General features: G+C 37.3%; 1 protein-coding gene across 5 annotated transcripts in view; it reads left to right on the top strand.

Annotated features, from left to right (window-relative positions):
• The first annotated feature begins 2,406 nt into the window (after nucleotides 1-2,406).
• The window catches only part of tnika (TRAF2 and NCK interacting kinase a), a 117,524-nt gene continuing 103,247 nt past the window's right edge, over nucleotides 2,407-16,683 (top strand). For 3 of the 5 annotated variants that reach the window (XM_079819091.1, XM_079819089.1, XM_079819088.1), the window contains exon 1: nucleotides 2,407-2,785. In XM_079819091.1, coding sequence (XP_079675217.1) covers nucleotides 2,729-2,785 — 57 coding nt within the window. In that variant the 5' untranslated portion in view covers nucleotides 2,407-2,728. The remainder of the gene's footprint in view (nucleotides 2,786-16,683) is intronic. The other 2 variants (XM_079819092.1, XM_079819090.1) reach the window with 1 other exon arrangement.

Genomic DNA, 16,683 nt, shown 5'->3' with positions numbered 1-16,683 from the left:
ACACAAATGTTCGGCTGAATTGCAGGGTGGTTGTGGCAGACTGCAGTATTTCAGATGAAAAGGAGGGTAATGGGATGAGTGTTCCTTTAAATAGAAACAACAATAGATTAAAATGAGAGAAAGCGACCTGTATAATTAGGAGTGTAATGCTTTACTATTACTTGCAGACCCGAGTTTTGTATTTTTATTCAGTGAAATATTTAATATAGTGTATCATTTATATAAAACTTAAGATCAGACACATAGGCCTATACATAGAAATGTATACCTAGATGCCCCATTAGCGACTATGGGCCGCTACACGTTAGCCGTCCGCCATTTTCGAACGGTCAAAGCGTGAACGCGCTTTGTGAATATTCAAATGTTGCCTGTGCGTCTGCAACCGTAGTTATACACAAGCATGTATGAAATGAATATCTATACATCAATAGACTGAATAGACTGCAATGACAGCAATAGACTGTTAGGATTTCGTTTATCATAAATGGTAGATAATTCTGCATATTCAAAAAAATATTGATTAAAGATCTTTACATTTTATTGACCATCAGAGAACCTTACAGACACATTGCTCAGCTTTTAATGAACGCAATGGACTCATTATAAACAAGTTCATTGGAAAGAAATGATAAACCATCAACCAGTCAACCATCAAATTAAATAAATTATAAAAATAGTAATAAATTAGCTTGTAATGTGTTTAATAAACATCAATATAGCCTATTTATTCAACCCATGTTTTAAGTAATCATCATAGGTATTATCTGAAAGCTTAAATTCTCAAAAATCATCATAGAAAAACATCATAAAATGATCAACATCACAAATGTAAACCATTTTTAAGAACAGGGAAAATTATAATACATTTATTTAAAATATGAAAACACAAACCATCACATTGTCACCTGTGAAAGGTTATCCAATTTCTTCGGGAATTTTAATCGCGCCGGGCTTTACAGAAGCTGTTGTTTTTTATGCGAGTGATGATTGACAGCATCTGAAGTGTTGACGTGTGTTGACCGTTCTAAAATGGCTGCGCGTTGATGTGCCTGGAGAGGTCGAATGGGGCATCTACGTATACATATCTATGGGCCTATATGGGGAGGTTTTCATTTAGCATTTAATGGAATTGGTTTAATGTTACACTTCTTCAAAAGATAATTAAATCGTTTTTTTTTTTTTATATGTTTATGCTGGTAACACCACAGTTATACATCAAATGCAGAGGTGTGACTTATTTTTTGGGTGTTATCATCGTTAAAGGTGTCATGAACTGGCTTTTTTAAAAAATGTATAATGTTGTCTGAGGTCTACCTTTGACGTTTTCAGGGTTTTTACATTCAAAAACATCAAGTAATAGGCTATTTTCTACCCTGGTTTTGAGCCTCTCTCAAGACACGCTCGGTTTTTATGGGCATGCTGCACTGAAGACTTGGAAGTAAACGGCCACTGCTATGATTGGATAAGCTTTGCATATTTAATGAGCTTCGGCTCCCCCATGAGTAGGCTACGCGCGAGGCATTGTTTTGAAAGCGTGTGGGGAAACAGCAACCGCAATGATTCGTCCCTCAGGGCTCACAAAATGTCTTTATCAAACAAACACAATGATTTATCTCTCATCTACCCACAATTAATATGAATGTTAGTTTATATTACTTGGCCCGTCTGATCGGTGGATATCCGCGCTTTATATATAAAGCTTTTCTTTTACTAACAAGGAAGTTTTCAGCTCTGAAACGTACAGGATATTCTTATATCACGATGAGCTTTTTTATATATCAAAGGCTCAAGGGAAAATTGATTTCTCCTTCATTACTTACATGGCTTGGAAAATATCATTGGGGTTAACAGAATGTGCCTTGAAGCAATGTCAGTTAGATTTGGTGCTCAGCCAAGTATCTGTCAGATAACCATGCTTTTCAATTCTTTTCAGAGTTCCAAAGAAGAACCACATATGATTACTATTAACCGCCTAAGGGCAGCTAGAGCTTAGTGTATTCCTGAGAATGTAGGCTATTGCGTTTGTTTCAGTTGTGTAGGCCTACAGCACGTATTATATAATCCGGTTTATTCTTTGTAAAGGTTTTTTAATGCTGCAAGCCAATACATTGTTGCCAAAAAGTTACCTTTAAAGCATATACAACATGATCATTGTCTTTCAGTCGCTTTAAAAGCTCGCAAGCTCAAGATAACAGAAGCATTAACTGATTTTAATATTTAAATCATTTATAGTGGGCTTCAATGTGAAGAAAATAAGAATAACGGGCACATAAAGTTAATTATAAGAAAAGGATTGTGAAAATATAAGGTTCCCACAGCAGCATACTATTGCATGAACTTTACAGTGGAACCAATAAATGGGCGGTACTAGTGACGCGGATCCCGCCCCTTCTCTTAACCACGCCCACATGTCTGATTGATGCTACTCTCAAGACAAGCGGCATTGAGATTTCGGCGACACTGAAGACCGAAAGATGTGTAGCTCCTGAAAAACATGCTGTCCTCAGAGCACACGATGTTTCTGCTTGCTGGGGTAAAATCTAACTGAGGTCTAGCGAAAGCATCGGTGGAATCCACAGTTAAAAGACGGATTGTACAAAAGCACGAGCGAACGGCGAGACGAGATTTGCACGCGCTGCCGTAGGAGATCAGCGGACGACTGTCTGAGATCCATTCAACAACATTTCTTTGTTTCTCCGCGTAATTCCGGTTTTCTTTCGTCTTTAATATGGCGAGCGATTCTCCGGCTCGGAGTCTGGATGAAATAGACCTCTCTGCGCTAAGGGTAAGTTATGTGTCCTTTATTGAAGATGCTCATTGATGTGTTTTGGTGTTGCAGTTGCGCCGTAATGGCAGGTGCAACAATCACTACAATAGTAGGAATGGAATGAAATGAAATTAACGGCTTGACGAACAGCAACAGGGCGTTTTAATTCGCTCTGAATGAAAGCAAAAGCGTTTTCCTTTCTTGTTCAGTCGGTAAGGATCTGTTATCTACGGGTGTATTTATCATATCAGATAACTGTTTTTGTGAAACTTATTTCAGAATATTGCAGAAAATGTCATTCCGCATGATCATGATATCGCAGTCTAATGAAGCCTGTATGCAGGCATTTCTTTGGCTTTGTGTGTGTATTGTACATGTTGAATTAGTCTGTCCTACTAAAGTAGCTCTACACGCATGCCTGGTTCTCCGATTTTTTTTTAGGACTTTTATGAATCAATGAAAAATAATGTCCGAGATGAGAAAAGGGAAACTTGTGTCTAGAAGTCTAGTTCAAAACGCCAAGTTCTTCACAATGCAATGCTTGTGGTTTTGATTTATTACATTTTTGAAGCGAAAATACATTGTAATAATCAGTACTAGCATATTTTCTCTGCACCTTGAATGCATACAGTACAACATGAGTAGTCATAATTTTCCAAAAAGTTGGAGTCATGAACATCAAGTTTTTTTTGAGGATAATTTGTAGATTTTTAAATAAACCATTTGACCTGAATAAAACATGCCTTCTCATAAAAAGGTCAACACATTCTTGTCACATGACAACAAAATGGCTTCCTGCATGTTGGTTAAATGGAACAATGCCTTTTGAATTATTTTCATATATGAATCATATTTTTAAATATAATTGATTTAAAGCTTAATTTTTTGGACACAAGTGATTTAATTCTGGTTCCGAAATTGAAAACGCATTCATCACAGCAGAGCAATTGCATTTTAATTGTATTTAATAATAGTACAATTTAGTAATAGATCTCGGCCAAGAAGTGAAAAGAAAAAGCAGTATGTAATTTACCCATCTGGATTTTAACCCACTGTTCGTTCAATGGAAGCAAAATTGAACTTGCTGTGTGCTGTTGCAGGATCTATCTGTGTCCAGCTGGGAAACTGTGTGCCATATGCATGGCTTGATAAATGCTCAAATCCTTCTAATGCCACCAAATTACTCACAGCATGTTTTCCTGCGACTTCTGAGTGGATAAACTGGGTTACTTCCTAACAAGGCTCCGTTTTATGTGTCACTCCTCGGATTGTAAAAACTGTGTCAGTCTGTCTAATTAGTGTGAGCGTATGTGCGTTGTGCTGTAGCTCAACTGGTAAAACATGCCACCAGCATGGCCTAGTTCATGGGTTTGTTTACCTGGGAAAACGGAGATGATAAATCCACTGTCATTCTTATTTGATATACACATCTGCTAAATGCATACAAAAAAGGGGACATTTACACGACAACAATGTTCTAAAAGGTTATTCCTTTACATTTTTCGCATACAGCCATTGTCAAAACGATCCCCGTTCACACGGATCCGTGAAAACGACAAAAAATGCTGTATTATGCATGCCAGGCCAGTAGTTGGCGATTTCACGTGATGGCACCAAGAGAAACTGGGGGAGGTTGCCGCTTGGTTTAAACTAATGTTTGGACTCCATATAGTGTTCCTTTACAACTTACTAACATCCAGTGATCCATGGATATTGACATGCAGCAAGGAATCGTGTTTCCTGATATTTATATGAGCCTGACGCTGGGGAAATGCAAGGCAATTTTGCCCCTGAACGCTTTATATAAATGCAATATAGGTAGGTCTAAATCCGGGTGATCACTTGTATCAATGTTATATTCATCTTGTCCAGCCATAAAACATGTATAGTTTTTGTCAGTGCTTATTTATAAAACATCCAATCATGCAGAATATTAGATGGTAAATGTTGATCTGATGAGTTGTCAATACAATATATAACAATACAATATATAATATAGGGTATGATTTTACCCCAAAATTCAACATATTGACACAAAATGATAACTGAAAAATCCACGGTTTGCTGCCGAGTCCAGTTTCTGTGTATTGCAGCGATCCATTTGCTTCTCTTTTCTGTAAGTCTGTAAAAATATACCTCAGATTTCTTGTCGAATCTATTTGCACAGTCAATCTCAAAGCTTTTTCCTGTTTTTAGATGTTTTGTTTTTTCGCTGCATTCCCACTGAAAACCAATGCTGCCGCTCTGCCTTCTTGCCACTCAGTTGGTTTTACCGCAGTCACTACGGACAACGGTGACGTCCCGCGCCCTCATACCCTCTATAGACTGAACACAATATGTGTGCGCATGCCGCATGACGTCACCGTTTTCACAAATTTGCGTTGTTGTAGTTTAGACCGGGACGATAACGCTACCATTTTCATAAACTTGCTTTCTGAAACCTGTTTTCAAGTGTGTTTTTAGTAGGGTTGGATACCGAAACCGTACCTTTATAACCGGTATGTAACCGGACCGAATCAAACCGCAGATTTCGGTGGCACTTAAATGCAAACGTGTTTTCGCGCTTTGGCTGGCGCCGAGCCAGAGACGAACATGCTCAGTGCTCGTCACATATCATATCAAAACACGTAATGTTTATCTTTGGTTTCAGATAAATGCTCATAAATACTAGCAAAAAATACACACTCATGTCTATAGTGGCAATGACAATCCTTTCAGATTGTCCTTTTATAATTTGACTGCGTGTTTTATTCATTTCAGATACACATTATATAGTTACCTATATAGTTTACTCTATTTTTCTCCCAGTTCAGCAGCACTCACTTACTTTCATGTATTTCGTGAGACGAGGATGAATTTATGTGATGTAAATCCGACAGGCGCAAACTAACATGGCGGCGCCCATTGCCAACTAACACACATTCACTCGCACATATTTGAAAATCAGAATAAGATAGTTAACAAGTTTGTGAATATTTTGAATAAAAAAGAAAAAACGAAATAAAACCGATACAGCTGTCATACATAGGGTTGGGAATCGTGAGAAATTTTCCGGTTCCGGTTCCGGTTCCGCCTAACGATTCCGGTTCCGATTCCGGTTCCATTAAAATTATTAAACAAATAGTGGTAAAGGAAAAAGGCACAATACGCAACTCAAACAATCCATTTTGTGTTTATTACTTGCTCTAAAATGTATTTACAGGTTGGCAATGTCACAAAAGTCCTGTACTATACATATATTACAGTATTAATTAAGCCATTCTTGCAACACATTGTTTTTCAAATGAACACCTCTGAAATTGTCTTATTACATTTTATCTCTCTGTCTCTGAATAAAACCAAGTTATAAATGATATTTATTAGTTATATTAATTAATTAGTTGTATATTAATTTAACAGTAATTCAGTTATTCAGTGAACTTGTAAAAAATAAATTGCAATTCAGCATTACAAAGGTAATTGTGCCTGAACGCTTACCTAAACCATGGTGACTCAACGGTTGACATATATATATATATATATATTGCACAAAATATATATATAGGCCTTTCACTATAAATCTGGTATAAGCCCTGTGGCACTCTGTGCTGTAGCAAATGTTTTGTCAAATTGCTAGTGCAGCCTCCTTTGCATGTTATTAACTTTTCACGTGTTACATTTTGCTTCATTATCATTCATTCTTTGGAAATGAATCCATACTTGTGACTTTCTCTTCGCCATGCTGGTGGTCAACGAGAAAATATCTGACGCAAAACCGTAAATGTGCAGCGCGAGGGCTTTCAGTGCTGAACTGCGTTGCACTCCTGGAAGCGGCAGGCAACGTAATTAATATTCATGATGAGGTGAGCCAAGGTTGCCAGGTTTTCACAACAAAACCCGCACAATTGCACAATCGCTTCAACCCGCGGACATGAAACACAGCCCGCGGCAACAGTGGAAAACGGGAAAGCGGGAAAACCACGGACTTGGCAACACTGGCTGTCACTCGGATACGCTTCCAGCGCTTCGCACACACATTGCACCAGAACCGTTTTCGGAACCGAAACTTAGGAATTTCGCGCGGTTCTGGTATTTTTCAAAAATCAGTTTCGGTTCTGCATAAGAACCGGTTCTCGGTTCCCAACCCTAGTCATACAGCACTATTGCGGCTGCTGTGTGTCATGTGAGAAGCATGATGCGTCACCATGGAAACACTAAGGCGATGCGTTCTAAAATATTTAGCCTGAAAATATGGTCATATTTCAAAATAAAGCTGAACCTTGAAGCTGGTTTGTAACATACCAAGAATACCGACTACTTTGCTGTTATTAGTCCTGTAACTGTTATTTAGTGTTAAATTAGGCCTATTGTAGTTGGGTTAGATGGCTTACGTTTTACTGTGAACTTAAGTAAATTGTGTTTTGTATCTATTTATATATTTAAGTATACTTTAAACTTTTAATAAATTGTTCCATTTAAAGAATTTTTAATATTTTTTTTCAATAAAACAATTCTTTAAATGTCATCCACCGTTGTTTTGTGGCTCTTTTTTATTATTATTTTTATTTTTAAGTAATCCTATTGGTTCAGGCACCGTTTAGGCACCGGTACCATTTTAAAAGTATCGTAAAAACCCAAACGATACCCAACCCTAGTTTTTAGGCCCCCAAAATGGCATTATCGTAACGGCCAAAACGCATAATTTTACGCTTTTAGTTGAAAGCAGTGTCGTGTAAACAACCAGTAAGTGTGAAAATATGTATATGTTTTATGATGAATGTGTCTGAGTAATTTGGGCCAGATATAAGTGGTTGGGTAGTATAAGGATGCCCATATGCTGATGCACAGTTTCACAGCAGTCATAAACCAATTACCCTGTGTGCTGTAGGATCTAATGGGCTAAAGGGATGCCTGTGAAGTGCTCTCCTTTCTCCGCTCGCGAGGCTAAGTAGCGCGTGGGATGGAAAGATTACTGCAGATAGCCCTTTGAGTGCTTTTGATTTGGCCATCCATTGTTTCTGGTGCATTAGCTTCACCTTCACTGGCTTCTCACACACGGATCTGTTTGCACGGACATGCTTTGACACTACAAATCACATGGCGCCCCAGAAGTCACTCATATTTCGAATGGGATTTGTTTAAGAGTTAATCTGTTTTATACTAGCCCTGCACTCTGCCCTTCACTGAGACAAGGTGATGGGTAGTGCCTCGCTTTTCACAACACCCTATGGAAGAATTGATTTTAAAGGCTGCTCGCGTCACTTCCTGACTGTCACTTTCCATCGGCGGAGCGAATAATACAGACTGATGCTCTGTCTTGGTTTGTACTTTAGACGAGACAGACATTCAGTTGCTGATGCAACCTTATTTTTGCTGTCTGTCCAGAACCCTCTCTAGATATGTGTTTATAAAATGTCAGACTTGCACCTGGAAATCAATCTTTTCAAGCTTTTATCTTCCCATTCATTTAAATGCAGTCAGTTGAGTGTGCTTTCACATGTTGTGTTTGAGCGAGAAGGGAAATAGGTCACCCAGAAGCAGAGCGCTGACATGCAGCAGTGGTGAAACATTTCAGTGCAGCACATGCTCAGATGGGCCATTCATAAACTCTCTCCCTGGCACAGAAGCGGAGGTCTGTGTCCCACATACATGGGAGCGATGTTTGGCATAACCTGGTCAGCCTCACCTAGTCCTGAGGGACAACATCTGAAAATGAGCTTCTGTGCTCTGACCACAAACCTTGAAATGAGATCCATGCCCTTTCTGTTTGTTGTCTGGCCATTTTTAGCTCCAAACACAAGTAGCGAAGACTTTGGTTTGTCGAAGGGGTTGTGTGCTGCATGCCGCTTGTGTTATTAGGCTTCGTTTTGATGCGGGTTGTCAGAATAACCTTCGTTCACTCAAATTAATGAGGTAGTGTTTTCTCAATGCAGATGAGGTTTATTTTGTCATGGGTTTGATGGGCCTGCGGGTTTAGAAAGAGGTTCTGTTCAGTCAGGCATATCTAGACCCAAGGTTATGTTCTTTTAAATAGGGTATGGGTTATTGACGTGATGCTAATCTGCTATTATATTGTTCAAAAATACATTTATAATTCAATTCATACTGTGTGTGTGTGTGGTAAAAAATGTGATCTCATAATGAAGAAAAATTTGGTAGAATTTCATTTCTTTCTTTTTTGTAACTTGCTTTAAATATTGGATTTGAGAAAAAAAAATAATCGTGGAGTGACGAACATGCAGAAAACAAAACGGATATGAGAGGACAACTGCAGACCTTTATGTGTCAAGGTATGACAATGTCAAGGTCATTAACTGTTACAATATCAGATAATTTGATCTTTTTGCCAAGGTTTGTTCCGGTTGTAAAATGTAATTTGGTGCAAATCAGGGATGGAAATTAACTTTTTTGTCCACCGGCCACTGTGGCTGGTGGATTTCAAAATCTACCAGCCACTCAATGTTTTTACCAGCCACTTTCTTGTTTTTAACCGACAATGTGTAACTGCATGTGAAAATTAATACTACAAGCTCTACAATACTTTAGCAGTTTATTTAATCTCAAGACTCAATGAAATACTGACATTTTCTCTTTCTCTCTTATACACACACAAACCATGAACTATACATTTCATTAAATGAGTAGGGAAGATTAATGGATGTGGCATTTGGATGATTCGTGGTCTTTTATGGCTTCCAGTTTTAGGTTTTTAGTCCCAACAATGAAACTATTAGTTTTGGCATCTTCTGCAGTGTTGACGACATACTAGGGTTGCCACCTTCAGTGTGGCAAAATAAGGGACACCCATTCACGACAATATAAAATTTTATTATTTTGCATTTGATTATTTAATTTATTTCTAAAGAACTCTTAAGTAGCCTATTTGGTGCACTTTTAAAGGGATAGTTCACCCAAAACTAATTGACTACCATAGTAGGAATGAATCTTCCAATGTGTTCAACATAACAAAGAAATGTATACATGTTTGGAACAACTTGAGGGTGAGTAAATGATGACAGAATCCTCATTTTTGGGTGAACTATCCCTTTAAGCAGTCATTCTGAACCAGTAATCACTTTTTTTGACAATTCTTAAATTCAAAAATGTTATATTTTTTTATTAATTTACTTAAATTATGACTATATTATTATGTAATTATTTGTCCCATTTTTATCTAAATATTCTTTTAATAAATGTCAAACTTTATATGGCAGGATTATTTATTATGTATGATTAAAATGATACATTAATAATACATTAATTAGGCTATAATCTATTAATTATCCTGTCTAAAAATATATAATAATTCTGTCTGCCAAGCTCTGATAATGTATGGAATATTATATAAATATATTATCCATTTAAAAAAACAATAGGCCTATACCTTTAGAAGCACGGATGTGTGTGTCACCGCTGCTGCTTTAAGTCAGTCAGTCTGAGCAACTGAAATGCTTCTCTGCAAAGTGTGCAGTTCGCTTGAGGTTCATCACGAGTTACTGGACAGACCCATTGATACCCTTTTTTCTATTCAGCTCAACAGAAAAAAGGGTATCAATGGGTCTGTCCAGTAACTTGTGATGAACCTCAGGTGTGCCTCCTCTAAAAGTGTCCGCCGTCCAGGCTATGCTATTTTTATTTACCCGCCTCGGTGGCCGGAAGGTGAAGCGAGTTTACCCGCTACAACACAAAATCACCCGCATTTGGCTGGTGGCGGGTGCTAATTTCCATCCCTGGTGCAAATCCTCAAATTAATTATATTATAAATGAATTGATAACTAAAAATTGTTTTACCTTGAAATTCACCACTTTTTGAGTTTTTTTTTTTTTAATGAAATAAGTTATTTTAAATGTTAATGGCAAATGACTATTACTGTTTTTACTGTATTATTGATTGAATGATTAAATAATCATACCAACCCCAAATTTCTGAAGCGTAGTGTGTTTAAAAATGAAAATGATGATTAAGATGTGTGCACTCACAGGTGTTCATTTGCAATTCATAATTATATTAAACCAACATAACACACAAAGTACATTTTAGAGAACCAAAAATTTGATATATAACCTATATAAATATCTTTCCTTTTCTTTAATAGTGGACACTCTTAAATGTCACAGACCCATTTGTGATGAAACAGCTTGAATGGAGCTGCAACACTTGCTGGGATTTTTTTTTTTTGGCTTGGAGTTAGCCCTTAAGATCTTGCTTTCATTCACACATCCTCTCAGTTTGAGAGGTCTATGTGCTTTCATTCAGCAGCTCTGTGGGTTGAAGGAATAGTGCTCGGCCCGGCACTGTGAGGGCCAGGTGGTGCACTGTCTGCTTCCCCCTCAACTGACTTCCGTACACTGTGCTCTCCATGTGCAATAGTGTAGGAGAGATGTCGAGATCATACCTGCGCTCCTCGAAGAGCAGCAGGGACGAAGGCTCTGCGGTTGACCGTGTGGGGTCTGGTGTCCTCCCTGGGTGTGTTGTTTTGAGCGCCTGTTAGTCACTTGCTGTCACACCCTGGCACTCAAGCTGCATTCCATTCTATGCCGTTCAGCCCGAGGATGTCTTGTATAACATTATTTTTATATATGTGGCGCACCAAAAAAAGAAAATGTGTAGTTGCTGATGATGGGCTGCCAGTTCTTGCAAAGCCACACTTAAACTGAGGGGTGCGGAGAGCAGTCTCACCCCTTGCTTGTGGGCGTTAGCTGTTCTGAATCTCCCCTCCCATCCTCAATCTCTCCGCCGCTCAGCCCTCCAGCAGGCGTCCACTGACCCATTTCCTGTCTGCACACAGAAGAGCAAATGTAGACTTTCATTTAGTTCAAAGTGGCTAGATATATAACCTTTTTAAGGTATATTTAATAGACTGGCACATCTGGCCTGTTTACGCTTGGAATTAAGGTTAATCTCAGATGATCGCAAGAGACTCTTTGTTTACATCTGGTTGTCACATGAGTCTCAATAGTCTACTGTGACTGATTGTGCTCAGTGCATGTCACTTACTGCATCATTCTGTTGTTGCAAAAACATTGTTGTATTTTGATTTAAGTGCAAATGTGCCGTTTCAGTCAGAATACTCATTTATCTCGTTTTAGTCTAGCGCCTGTTTGCTGAATTGGATATGCTTCTTAAGATACATGCTGCTGCATGTTGATATCAGACATATTGAAGAAGTGCACATCACTTGTTGACTGTTAAGTGGTCGTGGTCTCATACATTTTCTTACATGGTTTACGGTTTAACGTAAATGCTAACTGAGACGAGTCAATTTTGAAAGTCTCTTGTCTTGAGTGTATTAATGTGCTGTCATTTAGCAAATGTTTGTAGGTTAGTAACGTTATTAAGGAGCTTCTCTTAAGTTTTCAATCAGATTTTTACATTTTTTAAAGGCACTTAAAAGCAGTGGTGGACAAAGTACACAAATCAAGTACTTGAGTAAAAAACTACAGATAAAAGTACTATCTAGTCTTTTTTTAATTTTACTTGAATACAAATTATGTTAGGGCTGGGTATTGACACACATTTCACAATTCGATTAGATTTCAATTCATAAGTTTGCAATTCGATTTCGATTCAATATCGATTATTTTGGATGGCAAATTTTCTCAAGGAAAACTAATGCTGTAAACTATGAGAGTCAATTGTAGCCTATAGGCTACATTAGCCTACTATTAAAGGTAGAAATGTACGGATTTGTATACAAATACATAAATTATAATAATAAAGTTATAATATTAACTTTACAATTACATACCGGTAATCATATTTCTACTCCAATTCGTTTTTGACTTATATCAACATTTAAATGGTGGTGGTTGTCATAAAAACGTATGTCTATAAGTTAACTCTTAACTCTATATCGCGTCACATGTAAACGCTCAATCAGCATTGATAAATATGTGCACCACATTGCATATTCATTATTATTTTTAATGTTCTTCCATATTTAATAAATATAAAATGTATCATTTCTACTCTTAATTAGTTTTTTGAAATATAAACATGTAATTACTAGAATTATAACATTATAAAAACATCCTTGAGTGTGATTTTAAGTGTTTGTATACAAATTAAATTTTAACCTTCAATATTACAGTAACGTAGTACCAACTGACACCCATAGTTTACATAGTTCTGGGGGGCCACTAGCCTGGTTAAAACCAGACCATTCTCAGTAGTAACTGAGTTATGGTCTGGCAAAGCTTCATAGACAAATCATTTCCAAAGGGGCGTCACCAACGGGCGTCGCTCAAATGCCTCTAGGCGCAATTGGATAGACCTAAAACCAATCAGAGCGATGAGGGAGATGACGTATGCAGAGCGACGGAGAAACATCTACTCTGGCCGTTTCTCAATATGCGTTCTTGTCTGTACCACTGTCTACTCTATGGTCTGTACTTGTGTTCTCAAATAGGAAATGTCTGTTCACCTTACCTAAACTACATATTAATGTTTCATTATTTTTAAAATGTAAACGAAAAGAGGCAGGGTGTTTTATACTTCGTTTTATTATAAATATATAAGATAATGAATGTAGGCCTAACTACGCGTTGCCTGAACCACATGTGTGTGGCTAATATGTTTGTGTTGGTTTTGTTTTTTTATGAAATGAGGCAGTGGTGTTTTATGACATATTTTGTACGCGAACTTCTGACTTGCGTGGAGAATGAACTCCCGATGACGGTAATAGTTAATATTAAACATATTATAGCCACACAAATGTAGTGAAGGCAATGCATATTATCTTCAATGCATGTATATAACAAAACAAAATATTTAAAAAACCCGGCCTCTTTTCGTTTACATTAAAAAATAAAAACATGTAATATGTGTGCATAATATAGGCTATGATTATCACTGTAATACAATGAGATATGACATAAAACAAAATCCAGTCTCTTTTTGTTAAATGTTAGTTTAATGCGTGATCAATATCCATTTTAAAAGTATAAGTAAAAGGTATAAGAAGCTATACAATACATAAAGCAATTCAGTCAAAGAAAGTCAGCGCTAGGAGACTACAACGATAAAGTTTAATAGCTTACAAATATAAAGTTATGAAACTTCACTTTGCCCTCAGACAAAACGATCTGTCAGGGAACAAATTATAGATTAATGAGAGCAAAGATCAGCCGTTAGATCTACACAAGACGAATCATATCTTCACATCAGAGCCAGCGGCAGACGGCAGAAGGACTGGCCGAGGAAAGGCGCCTCTCGGTGGGGTTGAGCAATTGAGCGCCGCTGGTTCACTGGAGCTCACAACTCCGAAAACGGCAGATCAAATTTTCAAAAAGGTGCTCTCTTTATAAATAAACCACAGATTTGAGCTTTAAAAACAACTACATTCTCGCCTGAAAAGGATTTAAAACTATATTTTGTGAAACATTAACACTACCAGAGGGCTCTCGCTAAGACAAGCAAGCTGGTATATCAGACTTTTGCCGAATCCAGTCGGTAAGACAGTGATAACATCTTTTTTTAGATATGAAGGCTTCTAGTGTTGTTCTTTGCTCTGGTTTTAACGGAATGGGAAAGTTTAAATCGCTTAAAACAGCCACGATAGCTGATAGTGATGTTCCACTGCTGAATCCATCTTTGTAGTCAGTGTACAAAATCTGCTTCACTGTCGCTGCGCTGTCGTCATCGTGTAAAGCCCGCCTCAACGTTTCTGATTGGTGCCTCGATTTCAAGGGCTTAGAAATGGTTTTGAATGGGCTCTTTGCCAGACTAACTTACTTGCAGAGCAAATCTAAATTTGCCAGAAGTTGTCTGGGTTTTCCCAGGCTAGGGGGCCACTGTTCTGCAGAGTTAAGCTCCAACTTGCCTCAACACGCCTTTCTGAAAGTTTCTAGTATGCCTAGTAAGATCTTGATTAGCTGGTTCAGGTGTGTTTAATTAGGGTTGGAGCTAAACTTTGCAGGACAGTGGCCCTCCAGTTCACTAATTGTGAAATGTGTGTCAATACCCAGCCCTAATAACTGTAAGTAGCTGAGACTGTCACCTGTGAAGTGTAACCTCTTGTGAGTCAGTTTTGAATAAAGCCGGGTGCACACTGTGCGATTTATAATAGCCCTTACGTTTGTTCCTTGTCAGACTGTACGAACATGATCCCCGCTGTAAGCCATGTCACACTGTAAGATATATATCTCTTACAGTGTGACATATATATATATATATATATATATATATATATATATATATATATATATATATATATATATATATATATATATATATATATATATATATAAATAAATAAACTGAAATGCGTAAAAAACTTAAACAGATTTCCCTTATTTGTAGTTATTCATGATCTCTCAGCCTCTCTAAAATATGATAATGCAGTTTAAAAATAAACTTGTTTGTGTTATTGTTACAACAGAACAGAGGAGCATAAAAATGTATTAACGTTCTGATAAATAAAATGTATAAAAATACAAACTTTAAGATATGAAACTTAAAGTCCTTTGGAAGAAAACACAATAACAAAACAAAAATCAAAGTTACCAGTATTAATAAATGTGGTAAGCTTCATAAATTTAACTGAGCAAGACTGGAAAAAATATTCAGTTAAGTTCTAGAAGTTCTGATAAATAACAACAACAACAGCAAAATATAAACTATATACAGTATAAATATGAGCTACCTTATAATTACAATGTCAACTTGCTTATCCCTTTACATGCACTCTTTTAATTCTTTCCATCAAGCTACAACAAACCATTTTAAATCATCATTTGGTGCCTGCCTTCTAAAATCTACTACTTAGTGATGCAGTAAATCCATTATGTGACTCGTTAATGCTGCGTCTGAACGAAGTCAGCAATGCACTTTCGTTCACTCCTCATGTGCCTAACTTAAGATTTACACTGCAGGGACTGGAACTACAAATATACTAGTTATAAATACAGTAATCATTACTTTATTTAGGCAGAATAAGTTTGTTGTGTTTTCCAAGCGCATTAATGTTAGCGGTCTTCCACTGATAGCCATGGCATTAGCTAGCTTTGTGGTTAGCTAAAGTCTATGATAAGTCATAATTTAGAAATGGACTGCAAAATATTGTAAAACATACTTTTTCAAAATAACTGGCAGGGGAGAGATGATGCGTCTCATGCTGTCAAACTGTCATGCTATTAAAGAAATACATCTTATTCAGTCACATTGTCTGAGTTAAACTGACAGTCAGTCAACTATACTGTAACAACCTAACGTAATTACTAGCTCTCTTGGCTTACATGTAACAGCAAAACTGGACTTGGCAGTCACAAATTTTGTCATGTTATTTGAGTTAAGAGAACTGATGGGGATGTTCTTTTAATTGATATTCAAGCAATGTGTGTCTCGTGACAGTTGACAACTAACCATGCACTTCACGGATGATCTGTTGTGAATGTTCGAGGCGTGCAGCATGACTCTGGCTGGATCAGCTGGTGTTGCCAACCACCATGTTGTAGTGTGTCCTCTAGTGGACAAACTATGAAACACCAACACTCATAATGTGGTTGAGCGGTGTTTTGTCCGGTTACATTTTTTGGAAATATTAATTTATCGGCCATCATAAATGCTGATACCGATATATCGGTCGGGCTCTAGTATGTAATTAAAGTAAAAATGATTGATAAAAATAAATAACAAAAACTTTGGGTGTCTTTTTCATCATATTTATTTTCATATAAAAGCAACAGAGCTTAAATTACAGTTTATCAGCAACAAAGCGCACAAGTATGAATCCCGCGATATCCGCCTTTGATCTCGCAGGTGTCTGATCCACTAGGAGAAGAGAGAACTGTCTGTCTTGCCTGCACATTTTTCAGTCCTCCCCTAACTGCAGCCTAGGAATGCGCGGTATACTGGTACTGGGAAAATACCGGTGTATATATTTTATTTCAAACGGTACAATATCATGATTTTGCTCATTTCGGTATATACCGCTGTT

The sequence above is a fragment of the Gobio gobio genome (genome assembly GCF_949357685.1).
Source record: "Gobio gobio genome assembly, chromosome: 6".
Taxonomy (NCBI): Eukaryota; Metazoa; Chordata; class Actinopteri; order Cypriniformes; family Gobionidae; genus Gobio; species Gobio gobio.
Note: the sequence above shows the minus strand (reverse complement) of the source record. Positions and strands in the feature narration are given on the sequence as shown.